Source organism: Balaenoptera physalus (genome assembly GCF_965194825.1).
Source record: "Balaenoptera physalus genome assembly, chromosome: 9".
In the NCBI taxonomy this organism is placed as follows: domain Eukaryota; kingdom Metazoa; phylum Chordata; class Mammalia; order Artiodactyla; family Balaenopteridae; genus Balaenoptera; species Balaenoptera physalus.
In genome coordinates this window covers 587,353-605,104 of record NC_138888.1, presented here as the reverse complement: position 1 = coordinate 605,104, position 17,752 = coordinate 587,353, and the positions used below count along the sequence as shown (strand labels likewise).

Here is a 17,752-nt window from a genome sequence, read left to right as displayed (position 1 = left end):
CAGGAGCCAGAGCTTTTTACAGTCAGTGGGGTTGCCTACCTAGCTCCTGGCTCTGAGGCATTAGCGATGAGGGATGAGAGAAAAAGCAGCTTTTACTTGAGAGGGCTGCAGTGGGACTCTTCCTCAGGGAAAAGTCAGGTCCTTGTTAAGGAAAGAAACTCAAAATGCATCTGGAGGAGAGGGTGGGATGACAGAGGAGTTCTATGAACCATGTAAACGACGGTCAATAACCTGCTATAAAGTTTTGAGAAGCAGGGAATCAGATTAGGGGGTGTTCAGATTTCTGTGGTGACATATGTTGAACAAAACGATTAACACATGAATAAATAAAAGAAGGACTATCCAAATAGTTGTGAGAGAGTGAGGACCCAGGCAAGAGATATCACAGCGGGTTTTTTTGTTTTTTTTTTTTGAGGTGGACCATTTTTTAAAGTCTTTATTGAATTTGTTACAATATTGCTTCTGTTTTATGTTTTGGTTTTTTGGCCACGGGGCATGTGGGATCTTAGCTCCCCCACCAGGGATAGAATCCTCACCCCCTGCATTGGAAGGGGGAGTCTTAACCACTGGACCGCCCGGGAAGTCCCGAGGGGATGATTTTGAGTCACTTCAAAAAAACAGAATCCATAGAATTTAACAATTAAGTACGAATGGGGGTTGGGACAAGGGCAAGAGAAAGCAGAACTGAAGGTAATTCTGAGCTGTCAAACTGAATGATAACAGGTAACATTTCAGGATTTGGTATGCTCCAGGGTTATGCTAAGTGCTGGGCATAAGTGCCTGACTATATATATTACCTCACTTAATTCACAAACCAACCCTAGGAGGAAGGCATAATTCTCACTTTACAAAGTCACGTTTATAAGCGTCTGCTCAATACCAGGAAGTGTGTTTATCCTGATGAGGTCATCAGGAAGGAACATTGCTTAACAGAAGCCCTTCTTAGGTTTGTTATTACTGATTTTTCTGTGACCAAAGTTAGCAAACAATAAATCCTGTTTTAAAGATTCTTTGGGCTACAACTGTCATGTCTATGCTGTGTAGTATGGAACTGCCAGTCCTGGATTAGCCAATGCATTAAAACACACAAGTGAAAAGAAAGCTCTCCTCTGTCTTTCTGTTTTCCTGTTTATAGATTATTCAACTAATCAGTATTTTTACTGTCCATTAAGTTTGGCATGTGTTTTCAAGTTCTGACTATAACTTGAAAATAGCATGAATTATCACAGACATTACTGCTTGGCTCCACCAAGCCCCACCCCCTGCCTCCTTGCAGGAGAAGCCCCGATTGACAGTGATGTCCACTCTCCACACGGCCGTGTGCTTCAGGGAAGGTGAGCTCCAGCCCAGCTCAGGGAGTGAATCATGATGATAAAGCCATGAGAATGTGGTTAAATTTTACCAAGTTAAACTCGTGTACATAGAATCTGAGGGGAGAGCAGGAAGACAGAAAGAACCCGGATCCTTGATCAAATGCCTGGGAAATACAATTTTCCTCTTTTAAAAAAATAATTATGTTAGGTTTTTCGGTTCTTGCAGCTAAAAAGAGCTTAACTAATGGACTAACAAATAGAAAGACTGCACACTTGGAAGTGTTTTGATTGGAGGGAGAGGTGTTAGTTAGGGAAGTATTAAATATATCAACATCTTTCAAACTTGGTAACTTCTTTCAAAAGAATGCATGTAGTATATTAAGATACCATTTAAAATATCTGCCTTTGGAAGTTTTCCAAAAATCTATCTTAACATTTACTTAATTTGACATTTTACAAGTTTGCATCATAATATCCTGTAGCAAATTCTAATTTTCTTAAATCTAACTAGGATGATAAATAATTCCCCCATATTATAATCCATCATAAGCATTCATGTATTTGTATATATATATATGAAAAAGGCATATACATATACCTCTTATACTTTTATACTTTGGGGTAATACAATGTTAATAAATATGATAACTAGTAAGTATAAAGGTAAAAATCCAGCTTTAACTTTGTTGTTAAAAGAATACAATTAAGCTTCAATTGGAGATATAAAAATATAGCTAATCAAAACTACTATGAGGTTCACAAATCTATAAATTTCATGTATTTTTGAAAAGTTGAGAAGTAAACACTCTTTAGTCCATGTAACAAGCTATTCACAGTAAAGAGCAAATACTAAGGCCAATGCCACATAAGTTTCAGTTTCATGTTTCGCAGCAACCCAGGTGTCCCACGCAATATCCCAGATCCATCTGCTGGCAATCTATGAGAGAAATGTTTAGAAGACCCACTTTAGATCGAACATGTTAAGTAGTAATTTTTAAATCTATACAAGTTTGATACTGTTTAGAAGATGCATCGCTATCTCAGAAAGTTATACTTTAAAAGTAATTTGTCCAATCTTCCCTTTGCTGAAAAGACTTGACAGTGATGCTTCCTGGGTCCATCTTTTCGTTTACTGGAGCTGGTAAGTTATCTAACACAGAAAGACGCTCCCTTAGCAGAGCGTGTCGGGGGCAGGAACAGGAGGCACTCTGTAATCTGGGTCTAGTAGTTCTGCGTGCGGTACTACTCTGCGGTGTTATAGTCCATAATAAGGAATTATTCTTCCCACCCTTAAAAGATTTTCGACCGGAAGTTTGTCTTGAAATTAAAAAATGGTATTGACTCTGTGAGCAGGCTGTTAAAAGAGAAACCCTAATTCCTTGCTTCACCTGCAAAGCCACACATCATCTTTTTCTGTGGTGGCTCTAAAATGGTCAAAAATCCTCTGTGGCATCTCCCATCAAGAGGCTGTCTATTTTTCCACCCTGTGAATATGAATTGGCCTTGGGACTTGCTCTGAGCAAAAGAATGTAACACTGTGCAACTTCCAAGAAAGGCCTTAAGAGGTCTTCTGCTCTCACCTCCTGGAATGCTGTGAGGAGCCCCACATGTAAGGAAGCCCATTCGGTCCACTGGAGGATGATGGCTCCTGTGCAGGGGGACCCAGGTGCCCCAGCCAACAGCCAGCACCAACTGTCACAGCTGTGAGTGAGGCCGCGGTGGACCTCTAGGTCCAGCTGAGTCACTGGATGGCTGCAAGTGCATCCGTGAGACCAGCCGAAAATCCAAACAGCTAATCCAGGCTAAGCTGACCCACAGAATGATGAGCAAATAAATGGCTGGTGTCTTAGGCTGCTAAATTCTGGGGTGGGGCTACCTAAATACACCACAGCCTCTCTGGTTATTAGTCAAGCACAGCGAGTTCGCCCCGCCTTAGCGTCTCTGCGCTCCATGTTTTCCCTGCTTGGACATTCTCCCTGATCTTTGGCACGGCTGGTTTTTTCTTGTCATTCAGACATCAGAGGCCCTTCCCCGTCTCCAGACAATCCCAAGTAGTCACTCCGTCCATGGAGCACTTGTCACCATCTAGAAGCGTCTCGTTCCCCGAGTGTGCACGTAGGCTGTGGTGTAATTCTGTCCTCCCGGGAGCCTTGCTGACCGCCGTGTGGGCGGCAGCCTTCGGCCCAGCCAAGTCCTCCCACCGGGCTTCCTCATGGAGCCCCTCAGACTGTCCCGCCCCACACAGTTGGCGCTCAACTCACTAGAAACGCACACAGCTCTCGGGGTATAGCACTCTTACTTGTAAGTAATAGTAATAAGCCTTTCTCATGTAGGAATTGCTCAATAAATATTTATTGAAGGAATAAAAAAAAATAAGCCTTTCTGTTTATTGAGGACTCTGGGCTGGGCACTCTGTTAAGGATTTTAATACGGATAATCTCATTAAGTCTTCACGTTAACTCTAGCAAGTAGGTTTTATCAGCCCCATTTTACAGAAGAAAAAACTATGTCCAGGCCAGAGGCAGTGTGTGTTGCTGCCAGGATTCATATGCAGGTCAACTGCACGCTAAAACCTAGGCTATTACATTCTCCGCATCATTTTATTTTCTTACACTCAAGATTGTGTTGCTTTATTTTCTTGACTGGAGTAAAAACTCCTTGGCATTCATGGTCCATGTCATATAATTTTCTGTATTTTCCTCAGTACCTATACCCATTATTTAGTGCCCTAAATAAATTTACTGGTTAATCAATTATTAAATGACATTAAATTGTCAAAACTGTTATGGTCAAGGAACAGAATACCCATGCAATTTAATAAATTATTAACAGAAAATTACCATTTCTAGCCTAGTATTTTTCAAATAATTCAAAGTGAAAGAAAATATAGTTCACATAATTATCCTTTCAGTCAAGATGCACCTCAAATGTGCCTTTGAGACATTGCAATAAATATCAAGTCACTTAGAGGGGAGACCTCATAGTTGAACTTGGTAGATGCTGATCAGTGAGGTACTTACATTGATTGCCTGACCCGTCTTTTGAATAAATAATACTTTTATAATGAACTTATAACGGTGGAACCCAAATTCTTTGACTGCTAGCAATATGCGATCTGCTAATTCAAGCGACAAATGAGAGAAGACTTTGTCATCATATTTGACATCTTTAAGATTTTCCTTTAAAAAAATTAAGAAAAATATTTTAATTTTCAAACCAAATATTTTCTAAACAAAAATGGAAGTAGAATATGTGTCTGATTAATACATATAACTTTTTGAAAAATATACATATTTCTAACCAAATAATATTAAATGGTTGATATGTTTACCAATTTATTTCAATAATAATTTTGAAGAAAATTTAGTTTTATTTCTTTATTTATTTTTTAATATTTGGCTGCGTCGGGTCTTCGTTGCTGTGCGTGGGCTTTCTCTAGTTGCAGCGAGCAGGGGCTACTCTTCGTTGTGGTGCGCGGGCCTCTCATTGCAGTGGCTTCTCTTGTTGCAGAGCACGGGCTCTAGGCATGCGGGCTTCAGTAGTTGTGGCACGCGGGCTCAGTAATTATGGCTCACGGGCTCTAGAGCACAGGCTCAGTAGTTGTGGCGCATGGGCTTAGTTGCTCCGCGGCATGTGGAATCTTCCCAGACCAGGACTCGAACCCATGTCCCCTGAATTGGCAGGTGGATTCTTAAGCACTGTGCCACCAGGGAGGCCCTAGTTTGGTGTTTGTTTGTTTGTTTTTTTTAATGAAAGCTTCTTTCTTTCTTTCTTTCTTTCTTTCTTTATTTTTGTCTGTGTTGGGTCTTCGTTTCTGTGCGAGGGCTTTCTCTAGTTGCGGCAAGCGGGGACCACTCTTCATCGCGGTGCGCAGGCCTCTCACTGTCGCAGCCTCTCTTGTTGCGGGGTACGAGCTCCAGACGCGCAGGCTCAGTAGTTGTGGCTCATGGGCCTAGTTGCTCCACGGCATGTGGGATCTTCCCAGACCAGGGCTCGAACCCGTGTCCCCTGCATTGGCAGGCAGATTCTCAACCACTGCGCCACCAGGGAAGCCCCCTAGTTTGGTTTTTAAATTATGTTCAATTGCCCTTCATTAGCAACCCTTAAGCTTAAGTTTTCCTTTACTAGATTACTGTGCCAAACAGTTATTAGGGAGACACAAGACGAATTTTAAAACAAAGCTTCTGGGAATTCTTAGGTAGAGAATCTTAAATCTTTTTCAAATTTATATATTTGCTAAAATTCAGGAGCAGAGCCTGCATTGTTATTCCTGTCTCTTTTTTTGGCCACGTGGCATGTGGGATCTCAGTTCCCCGACCAGGGATTGAACCCACACCCCCTGCATTGGAAGGGCAGAGTCTTAACCACTGGACAACCAGCGAAGTCCCTATTCCTGTCTTCTTGTCTCCACAAATTAAATGCCACTGCTTTCTAATCCTGTTTCTATGGCTTCTCACTCTACTGCTTTTTTCTGTGGCCTCCAGGAGAGTATCAAGGAAATCAAAGATTTCTCATGTTTCTTACTAAATTAATATATAGCTGGGGGCAGGTGGGGAGACAGATGTGAGCCATGAAGGACTACATTTTCCTACAAACCGTAAGCAGACCTGAACCAGCTGGTGAGCAGGTGGCACCTGGCTTTGATTAACTGACTCAGACCAATGATAAATTAACCAATGTTCTGAGTTCTAATGACAACAAATGGATGCCTACCTGGCAATTTTATAGGCAAGTAAAACCAAATAAATTACCCATTTTTTGGTTTTGGTTCCCTTCTAGAATGCTTCTGGATCTAAACTGGGTCTAGAAGCATTTAGTCCCCTCAGGCAACTGGCTCAATCTTTTGGACACTTAGCAACATCCATTCTCCCTTCTGAATCTGCCTAAGAGATGCCAGGCTTTATCTACATAAGTGTTCACTTTTAATAAATAAAGAGCACGTGCTATAGGAAGATACCTATAAGCTCCATCAGTATATACTGTTTCCGTGTCTAGAACTGTGTTCAATTTTCCCTAAACGCAAAGGAAAATCCCCGGCCTCTCTATGACCCCTAGCCTTCCACCTATATTTCCAATAAGCTGTTCCAGGCCCCATCATGCTCAATGCAATTCTATAAGCTATCATATGCAAATACAATGTGAAATTCTACTATATTCAATAAACTTGAACTCAGTCTATGTGGTAGGGCTGAGTGAGAGACACACCAAAATGTATACTCAATCACAAATGCTTGCTATTAGTGTTTAGATCAGAGAATTATTGTATTGAATTGAATTTATTTCCTGAAGTTATGAGCCATAATATCTTTACCAAATATTATCTGATAATTATTAATTCAGCTTAGAAATGTATCTATGTCTATGGTGGTGGAGGGAGGTTGGAGGGTAGGTTTCCTAAATATTCTTCTGCATTAATAAAGGTTAATTCATTTAAGAATTAACTTTGATACAATTAAAGGGACATTAATCATTTATACAGAATAAACTAAACATATGCTTTCTTCCCAATAGCTAGCTTACACCAGTTACTACTAAAGGAGTGCGTCTTGTAAATTAGAGGTGGGAGAGGGAGATTAGGCTGGGTAGAGTCCCACAAAGGGAATCTGGTCATCAGAAAAATCCTGGGTGCCCGGTGCCCGAAGGTGAAAAGGGGATTCAGAAAAAGTGGTCCCTTAAACAAACATTCTATAATTTAAAAGTTTTTAATTTGGCCCTTTATTAGGAAAGATGGTCAAGGGAATTCTTTCCATCTGAACCATGTAGTCTTCAGATACCAACAGTAGTATAATTAATATTGGTATTAGTATTACAGTATTAATTTTGTAAAATTGAAGAAGCTCTGTTGGACTAGCCTGAAAACATGTGTCTGAGTTTCAAACTGTCTTAAATGAACTTCAGATTCCAGCTGGGAAGAAAACCATGCATAAGTTGGGGATTGCCTGTCCTTAAGATGTTTCAGTGTCGTCACGAATCAATTTTTCACACATATTCAATACGGGTTTTTTTTATTCATTCCTCCAAATATGGGAGACACATCGAACCTGAAGGATAAATAATTTATGGATAATTAAGAGTTAAATGAAATAGCAAAAGAATATTCCTTTTGGTCTAGCTTTAATCATAGCATCAACATGAAGATTATTGCGTATGACTACAAAGTACTTCCATATTTTCAGAGATAAAAGCTACAAAAAAATCAATCAGGGTAACTATACTGCCATAAATCTTAATACAGTTTATCAAACCCCCAAAGCTAAGATATTGCTATCATATATATCTATCAACCTACCTTTAATATCTGCTGGACTTTCGTTTCTACTGAATGAGCCTGGAATTTTTTCAGTGGCTCCATTCTATATGAATTAGCAAACTTTAGTTTTGCCAGGGCACTCTTCCATTCTTTACCTGTATCAGCAACTGAGTCATCAAATGGTGGCTCTACGTACTGAACATCATGAATTGATTCTCTCAGTCTTTCTCTTAAAATCTGTGCATACTGAAAGGAGGGACAGAGAGAGACAGAGAGAGAGAGATTACTTTTTTAATTGTAAAATGAAATTTCGGTTTTAAGAACCCTGGTGCAATGGGACAGGACTGACACAAAGCTTGGAAATCCATTATAAGACTCCTATGATTATGTGGTTGCTAAATCCTAGATTCACTCCTGGCTATCAATTTGGTAAAAGAAGAAAAAAGAATATAGCTATCATCTATCTATTTATCTATAAACACAAATACACACAAACACAAATTTGAATGCATATATTTAGAACATCCATGGAAGATGCAAAAGAACTAGAAACAAGAGTGGCCCCTGATATACAATGGAATATTACTCAGCCATAAAAAGAAATGAAATGGAGGTATTTGTAATGAGGTGGATGGAGTTAGAGTCTGTCATACAGAGTGAAGTAAGTCAGAAAGAGAAAAACAAATACAGTATGCTAACACATATATACGGAATCTAAGGGGAAAAAAAAAAAAAAAAAAAAAAAAAAAAAAAGGCCATGAAGAACCTAGTGGCAAGACGGGAATAAAGACACAGACCTACTAGAGAATGGACTTGAGGATATGGGGAGGGGGTGGGGTGAGATGTGACAGGGTAAGAGAGTGTCATGGACATATATACACTACCAAATGTAAAATAGATAACTAGTGGGAAGCAGCCGCATAGCACAGGGAGATCAGCTCGGTGCTTTGTGACCATCTAGAGGGATGGGATGGGGAGGGTGGGAGGGAGGGAGATGCAAGAGGGAAAAGAAATGGGAACATATTGTATATGTATAACTGATTCACTTTGTTATAAAGCAGAAGCTAACACACCATTGTAAGGCAATTATACTTCAATAAAGATGTTAAAAAAAAAAAAAAAAAAAAGAGTGGCCCCTGAGAGGGCAACTGAGTGGCTAGAAGACTGGTATGTAAGGAAAACCTTTCATGTTCCCTGCCCTGACATTATGAAAATATTATCCTTTATTGTCTTCTTATAATTTTAATTATTTTATCTTTGAATAATACAATTATTTACATAACACATTTGTCTTAAATTGAAAAGATAACAAAAGTGTATTGATTTGGTATATACATCTTTCTGTGCTTTTTACATTCAACATTTATTGTATGACATTCAACCTGTCTTAAAGAACTACTGATTTACTGGCTACTATGGTTCAGTTAAGTACTCTAGGCTCTGAAGTTACAGCGGTGAACTTCATTATAATAACCAGGAATTAATTGTTTTACTTGTATTAACTCATAATCAAGGACTCTGCACTCATGGAGTTATCCTTCTAGTGGGGAGGAGGACTGATAGACAATAAAAACATATATAGGGAAATGAACAAGCCACTTTAAATAGTGGTAATTGCTATACAAAGAAAATCACATGACGTGATAGAAACTCATCATGAGGGCCTAATTTGGACTGAATAATTGGAGAAGTCCCTTCAGTCCGGTTTGGGCTGAAGTCTAAAAGGAACAGGAAATAGGAAGGACAAAGAACATGTTCTGAGAATAGACGTGTATTTGGTGTGTCTGGATCGTTTAGAGTGAGGAAAATAGTAGTAACAGAATAAGGTTAAAAAGGTATCATGGGGCTTCTCTGGTGGCGCAGTGGTTAAGAATCCACCTGCCACAGGGGAGACGGGTTCGAGCCCTGGTCTGGGAAGATCCCACTTGCCGCGGAGCAACTAAGCTCATGAGCCACAACTACTGAGCCCGCGCACCTAGAGCCCGTGCTCCGCAACAAGAGAAGCCACCGCAATGAGAAGCCCGCGCACAGCAACGAAGACCCAACGCAGCCAAATATAAATAAAATAAATACATTAATAACAAAAAGGTATCATGTAGGACTAAGTAGAATTTGAAAAGGAATTTGAAATTTATTCTCAGAACAATGAGGAGCCATTGGAAGGATTTAAACGGGCAAGTGATATTTTCTAATTTACAGTTTTAAAAGACTATTGTGGCTGCTGTATGGTGAATAGATTATAGGGAGATCAAGGCCTGAGGTAATAATTTATAGTTTAAGATACTTGTTTACAAATAATGTTAATGATAAATAACTTTGTAACTGTACAATAGCTTTTCTTTTTTTTAATTTTTAATTTATTATTTATTATTTTTATTTTTGGCTGTGTTGGGTCTTCGTTTCTGTGCGAGGGCTTTCTCTAGTTGTGGCAAGCGGGGGCCACTCTTCATCGCGGCGCGCGGGCCTCTCACTATCGCGGCCTCTCTTGCTGTGGAGCACAGGCTCCAGACGCGCAGGCTCAGTAGTTGTGGCTCACGGGCCCAGTTGCTCCGCAGCATGTGGGATCTTTCCAGACCATGGATCGAACCCGTGTCCCCTGCATTAGCAGGCAGATTCTCAACCACTGTGCCACCAGGGAAGCCCCTACAATAGCTTTTCAAACCAGGAACATGGTTTGCTTCTGCATTTACAGAAGAACTTTTATTTACAATTAATTTTTTATGTTACAAAAATTTCTTTCAATTTATTCTGAAGCATTAATTCCTTTGATATTCTTTCAATGTCTCATTTAAGGTGATTTAAAAACACATTTTATGTTTTTAGGAGTTGTATAACATAAAAATACCATTGTTCCCTACTAAAATTTTACTAATTTTAATGTTTATTACATCTTGATTTTCCTACAGTTCTACGTATTTCTATCACTCCTCTTCATTTTTCACAACTTACTTCATAGACCAGTAGTTTAAAACGTATATATTAAAAATCATATTCCCAGGAATACTATGGGAAAATATTTATTCTCTACCATTGATGTTTCTATGTGGCAGAAACTGTTATTGGAGCAATACTTCCCCTTCTTTGCCCTCTCATTTGTTCCTCTCTGAGGGAGTTTATGTGATAAGCAAGTTAGGGAGAGGAAGAGCATGTTTAGCGCAGAATCTCCCCAGCTCACCTCTTGACATCTGATTATAAGAAGTACATATTTTCTGTTCCACCACTGCATATGCTTTACAGAGATAGGACATCATCTTAGATATAGGTCATCATCCAGATAGACCCATGACTAGGTGAGCTGCTTTAATTTAGGTAGAAATGTTACCAATTTCCATCCTATTTTTCATCCCTAATGGTTTGTTAATATGGTGAGTTACATTGATTTTTGAATGTTAAACCAACCTTGCATTCCTGGAATAAACCACACTTGAGCATATTATTATTTTACTGAAGTTTGTACCTTTTAACCCCCTTCACCCATTTTGCCCACCCTCCAGCCCTTTCCCCACACCCCCAACCTCTGGCAACCACCAATCTGTTCTGTGCATCTGTGAGCTTCCACATATAAGAGAGATCATATGGCATTTGTCTTTCTCTGACATTTCATTTAACATAATGCACTTGAGACACATCCATGTTTTTGCAAATGGCAAGATTTCACTCTTTTTTGTACATATACACCATATCTTCTTTATTCATTCATTCATCAATGGACATTCAGGTCATTTCCATATCTTGGCTATTGAAAATAATGCTGCAATGAACATGGGGGTGCATATACCTTTTTGAATTAGTGTTTTTGTTTTCTTCAGATAAATACCCAGAAGTGGAATTACTGGATCACATGATAGTCCTATTTTTAACTTTTTGAGGAACCTCTCTACTGTTTTCCGTAGTCGCTGCATGAATTTACATTCCCACCAACAGTGCACAAATGTTCTCTTTTCTCTACATCCTCACCAACACTTATCTCTTGTCTTTTTGATAATAGCCATTCTAACAGTTGTGAGTTTTGATATGAAACTTTCCTGATTAGTAATGTTGAGCATCTTTTCATGTATCTGTTGGCTGTCTGTATGTTTTCTTTGGAAAAATATCTATTCAGATCTTCTGCCCACTTTTTTCATCAGATTTTTTTTGGAATTGGAATTGGAATAGGGATTGGAATTTCAAAAGGGATTGTATTATATTAAATCTGTAGGTCCTTTTGATACTATTGAAATTTTAACAATATTAATTCTTCCAATCCATGAGCATGAAATATATTTCTATTATGTCTTCAATTTTTTTTCATCAATGTCTTACGGTTTTCAGTAGACAGGTCTTTCATCTCCTTGGTTAAATTAATGAGTATTTTATTCTTTTTGATGCAATTGTAAATGAGATTGTTTTAATTTCTGTTAGTTCATTATTAGTACATAGAAACTCAACAGAATTTCTTATATTGATTTTGTATCGTGCCACTATACTGGATTTGTTTTTTAATTTAATAGTTTTTTTTTTTCTTGGCAGAGTCTTTAGGATTTTCTATATATAATATCATGTCATATACAAAAAGCAACAATTTTGCTTCTTCCTTTCCAATTTGAATGCCTTTAATTTCTTTTTCTTACCTAACTGTTCTGTCTAGAAATTCCAGGACTATGTGAATAAAAACAGCAAAAGTGGGCATCCTTGTCTTTTTCCCGATCTTGCAGGAAAAGCTTAGTTTTTCACTACTGAGTATAATGTTAGCTGTAGGCTTTTGATATACAGCCTTTATTATGTTGAGGTACATTCCCTCTATAACCACCTTGTTGAGAGTTTTTTAAAAAAACCATAAATGGGTGTTAATTTTTGTCAAAGCTTTTTCTGCATCTATTCGAATTATCATGAGATTTTTTTTTGATCATGAGATTTTTATCCTTCATTTTGTTAATGTGGTGTATCACACTGATTGATTTGCAGATGTTGAACCATCCTTGCATCCCTGGAATAAAATCCCTTTGATCATGGTGTATTATCTCTTTAATGTGCTATTGAATTCAGTTTGCTAATATTTTGTTGAGGATTTTTCCATCTATGTTCATCAGGAATACTGGCCTATAATTTTCTTTTCTTGTGGTGTCCTTGGCTGGTTTTGGTATTAGGGTAATGCTGGCCTTGAAAATGAGTTTGGAAGTGTTCCCTCCTCTTCTATTTTTTTGGAAGAGTTTGAGAAGGACTGGTATTCTTATTTTAATATTTGGTAGAATCCACCAGTGAGGCCATCTGATCCTGGACTTTTGTTTTAGGTAGGTTTTTGATTACTGATTCAATCTCCTCACAAGTAATCAGTCAATTCAGATTTTTTCTTTCTTCATGACTCAGTCTTGGAAGGTTGTATGTTTCTAGGAGTTTATCCATTTCTTCTAGGTTGTCCAACTAGTTGGCATAGTGATCTCTTATGATGTTTTGTATTTCGGTGGTATCAATTTTAATTTCTTCTCTTTAATTTCTGATTTTATTTATTTGAGTTTTCTCTCAAGTCTTGGTCAGTTTGTCCCCTCTCCTCACTTGGGGATCCAAAGATAATAAAAGTTTTGCCTGAAATTTTCCCATAGCTCATTTCAGATTTTCTATTGCTGTCTCTAAATTCACTAAGCCTGCTCTGCAGTGTCAAATCTGCTGTTAATTCCACTCAGTTTATTTTACATTTCCAACATTATATTTTTCATCTGTAGAGGTTTGACCTGGATTTACCACGCTTAATCTTTTCTGATTTTTTAAAAAAATATTTATTTATTTATTTGGCTGTGCCCAAGTCTTAGTTGCAGCAGGTGGGATCTTAGTTGCCACATGCAGGATCTTCAATGAGGCATGCAGAATCCTTAGTTGCAGCTTGCAGGATCCTTAGTTACGGCATGTGGGATCTAGTTTCCCAATCAGGGATCGAACCCAGGCCCCCTGCATTGGGAGCATGGAGTCTTAACCACTGGACCACCAGGGAAGTCCCTCTCCTCATTCTTGAACAGAACATAATATTAACTCTTTTATAATATCAGTATTTTATAACTGCTTTAATGTGATGAAAACTAATATAACACAATAACTGTTTTATAATAACCACTTTAGTGTCCTTTTATACTATTTCTATCTTTTTATCATTTCTGGGTGTTTTGTTTCTTCTCTCCATTTTGAGTTGTACTTTTCTGCTTCTTTGAAGGTATGCTAATTAAACACCAGATATTGTGAATTTTACCTTCTGTTTTAGCTGTATATTTTTGTATTCCCACATGCATTCTTGAGCTTTCTTCTAGAATGCAGTAACTTGGAAACACTGTAATCCTCTCGAGGCATGTCTTTAAGCTCTGATAGGCCAAACTAGAGAAAACCCTAAGTCTAGGGCTTTTTTCCCCCAATACTGAGACAATACACTTCTTAGCACTCTAACCAATGCCCTATGATTTACATGGTTTTCCACTCTTACTGGTGGGGAAAAAAAATCTATTTTGTGTGAGTCCAAGGATTTTTTTCTGTTTCTTTTGGGTGGTTCTTTCTCTAGCCACACCTGACTTCCTCACCAGATGCACTGATGTACTAAGCTGAAGACTTGAGGAAAATCCTCTGCAGATCTTGGGAACTGTTTGTACAGCTCTCTCCTCTCTAATACTCTGCTCTTATATCACCCTGACATACCCTGACTCTCAAATCATTCTCAACTAAGGGAGACACCTCCATAAGGTATGGGCTGGAAGCCCTCACCAGGCAGTACATTAGGGGAAATCTTGGGGCTCACCTTTCTTGTGTCTCATCTCTCAAAGATCACAATCCTGTCTTACCTTACATCCAGCCAGTGGAAATAAGTACTTCATACATTTTGTGTAATTTTCTGTAGTTTCTGGTAGGAGTTACTCCATGTTGGCTTCTAGTAGAAGTCCTTAATCAGAAATAAACCTGCTGTTTTAATCATCTGTCAGACTGCTTTATGTTTTAGTTGGGGAAGAAAGGCATTATAGCTCCCCAAACCTCTTAAAAATGAAATTTTTACTTTGTTCTTTTCCATTAATAGAATGCTTCTCCAGGGTACTGCCATCTTCTTTTCCTCTCACAATACACCCAATGGATACAACTATATTATATCATTAACAGTGGCTCTCAACTGCAATGAATTCCTTGGGGATAGGGCATGCATTTGTGGTTTAAAAATAACAATCAGAGATTCTAACATGCTGAAAACTCACATCTCTGCCATTTCTTCCATATATATATATTGGCTTTCTGATTTAGTATTCTCTTTATTAAGAGTATTTTATAGAACTACCATACGACCCAGCAATCCCACTACTGGGCATATACCCTGAGAAAACCATAGGTCAAAAAGAGTCATGTACCAAAATGTTCATTGCAGCTCTATTTACAATAGCCAGGACATGGAAGCAACCTAAATGTCCATCGACAGATGAATGGATAAAGAAGATGTGGCACATATATACAATGGAATATTACTCAGCCATAAAAAGAAATGAAATGGAGGTATTTGTAATGAGGTGGATGGAGTTAGAGTCTGTCATACAGAGTGAAGTAAGTCAGAAAGAGAAAAACAAATACAGTATGCTAACACATATATACGGAATCTAAGGGAAAAAAAAAAAAAAAAAGGCCATGAAGAACCTAGTGGCAAGACGGGAATAAAGACACAGACCTACTAGAGAATGGACTTGAGGATATGGGGAGGGGGTGGGGTGAGATGTGACAGGGTAAGAGAGTGTCATGGACATATATACACTACCAAATGTAAAATAGATAACTAGTGGGAAGCAACCGCATAGCACAGGGAGATCAGCTCGGTGCTTTGTGACCACCTAGAGGGGTGGAACGGGGAGGGTGAGAGGGAGGGAGATGCAAGAGGGAAGAGAAATGGGAACATATTGTATATGTATAACTGATTCACTTTGTTATAAAGCAGAAGCTAACACACCATTGTAAGGCAATTATACTTCAATAAAGATGTTAAAAAAAAAAAAAAAGAGTATTTTATCTCTTAATTAAGGAAGAATCTTTGTAGTCACTTCCAAAAATTAGAAATAGGCTTTAAATATGAAGAACTTTTTGGTATTTGAGTTTAATTATTTAACCTGAGTTAAATCTGAGTTTAATTATTTAACCTATTGATATGGCATTTCCTTATGTTGAGCCTACAATCCTAGAAAAAAAAGAGCATGGTCATGAGATGCCATTACATTAATGTATTTCTAAAAGCTGTTTGCTAGTATTAAAGATTTTCAAATGTACGTAGACAAGTGAGACTAACCAAGTTTTCAATTTTCAGTAATTTGTTTAAGGTTTTGGAATCTTTGGTTGCAAACAATAAGCACGGAATCTTGTTAACCATATACATAACTAATTGGAAAGATATGGAGTAGCTCACAGAATGGAAGAGAAGCCTAAAGAGTCAGACACTTGAGGCAGGTCAGTATGCCGCCTTCAATTTAAATTAATCTCAACCATTTTCTTTAATTATTACAGGAAGAGTTCATCTAATCAGCCTAGTTTTGGTCTCATCCTCACCACAAAGTTAAGGAAGGTGACTGATAGTCCCACCAAAACTCTGTCCAATAGGGAATTACTTAATTCTCCAAAGGAAAATTGAGTTCCTACTAGTAGGAGAAAAATAAATGGATGCAGGAGAGAGAAAATCAAAAGACATTTATAACAATTAAATTGTGTGTCCTAATCTTTCTTATGCTCAGGATCATGAGAATAATCAGCTACCTGAAAGTGAGGAATAACTAATTAGTGACTCACTGCCCTCAGGCACATTTAGTGAGCATTTGTGAAATCTTTTCTCAGTCTCTTCCCAATTCAAACTTCTTACCTGTAGAAGCCCAGATTTTAAAGACAGCTATGGTTAATCACATTCATAGCAAATAAGCAGGAACTGCCTTGGTCCATGTCCCCCTTTCCCCAGATTCTGGCCTATATACCAAGTGAACCTATCTGTTGTCCCCTCCTTTTGGATTCAGACTTCCTCACTTTTCAAGACTTCAGATCTTCAGTAGACAGTAAGTTTATAAAAGGCACCTCAAAATACAAATATTTTTCATTACTGCAGGCGACCTATCTGTTTCTCAGACTTATTACGAGGCAATACAACAAAGTTTCTGGGAGCATGAATTTAAAATCCAATATATTAAGGTTTCTAGCCTTGCTGTGCTTTTTCTTGGTTCTGCGAACTTGCCCTATTTATTTTTCCTCCTTTTGTTTCTCTTTCCTCTGTAAAATGCAGACACCAAAGAGCAGTCATTAGAACCTGAAATGCTGCCAGGACTTTTTTTTTGCGGGGGCAGTGGGAAGGATTCTGTTATTTGAAATAAGGATCTTCAAAAATTAGTGTTCTGCCTATTATCTCTCCTTCATCCTGTTGATTATGGGTCCCACGAAGTAGGTATGAAAAGAAACAATTATAGGCAAGTGGACCAGAAGCCCCAGCTCTATCATTACAGTTTTGTACCCTTGGACAAATTATTCTCTCTCTCAAAGTCTCAATAAAAGATGGAGTGTCCATCACAGTAATGGTTTTCACACTATGCTCATACAGAAATCCTGGTGTTATACCACCAATAAAATTGAATATCATTTTGCATTAATTTCAGACAGTAAGTTAATGGACAGAATTATTTTCAATTTAACTTCCTCTCTCGTATGTTCTTCAAATACTGAGGCTGCTGCTGTTTACAAAAACTCAAAACATCTCATTGTTCTGCTTGGTATATCCAATCCAAATATTATTATTATTATTATTTTGAAGCACAGCACACATACACCTACTTCTGGCTAGTAAAGCTGCGGTTTGTGTGGTGGCACTAAACACACTAAAATTACGTATTTCTGGGGAAAGCGCCTCTTAGGAAACCTGAGCTGAACAAATCTGAAGAGAACCGAAGAAGCTGTTTCAGTCAGTTAGCGCGGTGGTCTAGGGTCTACACCACAAAAGCCGGAGCTCTGCAGCCTAGGGGTTGGCCCTCGTCCCGAGTCTCCTCACTCACTGCCTCCTTCTCGAACATGCTAGGCCTCCTCTCTTTCCGAGGCGTCATCGTAGGCTGCAAAGGCGCCGCAGTAGAGGGCAGCTTCCCACCCCCTCCCCGCTTCTCCATCGCCCAGGCTCTCGCGGACGATTCCCGCGAGAGGGTCTGGCTCACGCCTGCGCCGCGGAAGCCGGAAGTGCGCCGCA

General features: G+C 38.6%; 1 protein-coding gene across 2 annotated transcripts; it reads right to left on the bottom strand.

Moving 5' to 3' along the window:
• Positions 1-1,677: 1,677 nt before the first annotated feature.
• DYNLT2 (dynein light chain Tctex-type 2) lies at positions 1,678-17,737 on the bottom strand. Of its 2 annotated transcripts, XM_082475837.1 has the most exons (4): positions 17,568-17,737; positions 7,603-7,809; positions 4,334-4,492; positions 1,678-2,250 (listed from the first exon to the last, which is right to left on the bottom strand). In XM_082475837.1, exons 1-4 carry the CDS (start codon positions 17,673-17,675, stop codon positions 2,140-2,142), a joined length of 585 nt encoding a protein of 194 aa, XP_082331963.1. In that variant the 5' UTR covers positions 17,676-17,737; the 3' UTR covers positions 1,678-2,139. The 2 variants fall into 2 exon arrangements, with proteins under 2 accessions (XP_082331963.1, XP_082331964.1); XM_082475838.1 differs by lacking the exon at positions 4,334-4,492 and having other exon boundaries at positions 17,568-17,734.
• Between the last annotated feature and the right edge of the window lie 15 nt (positions 17,738-17,752).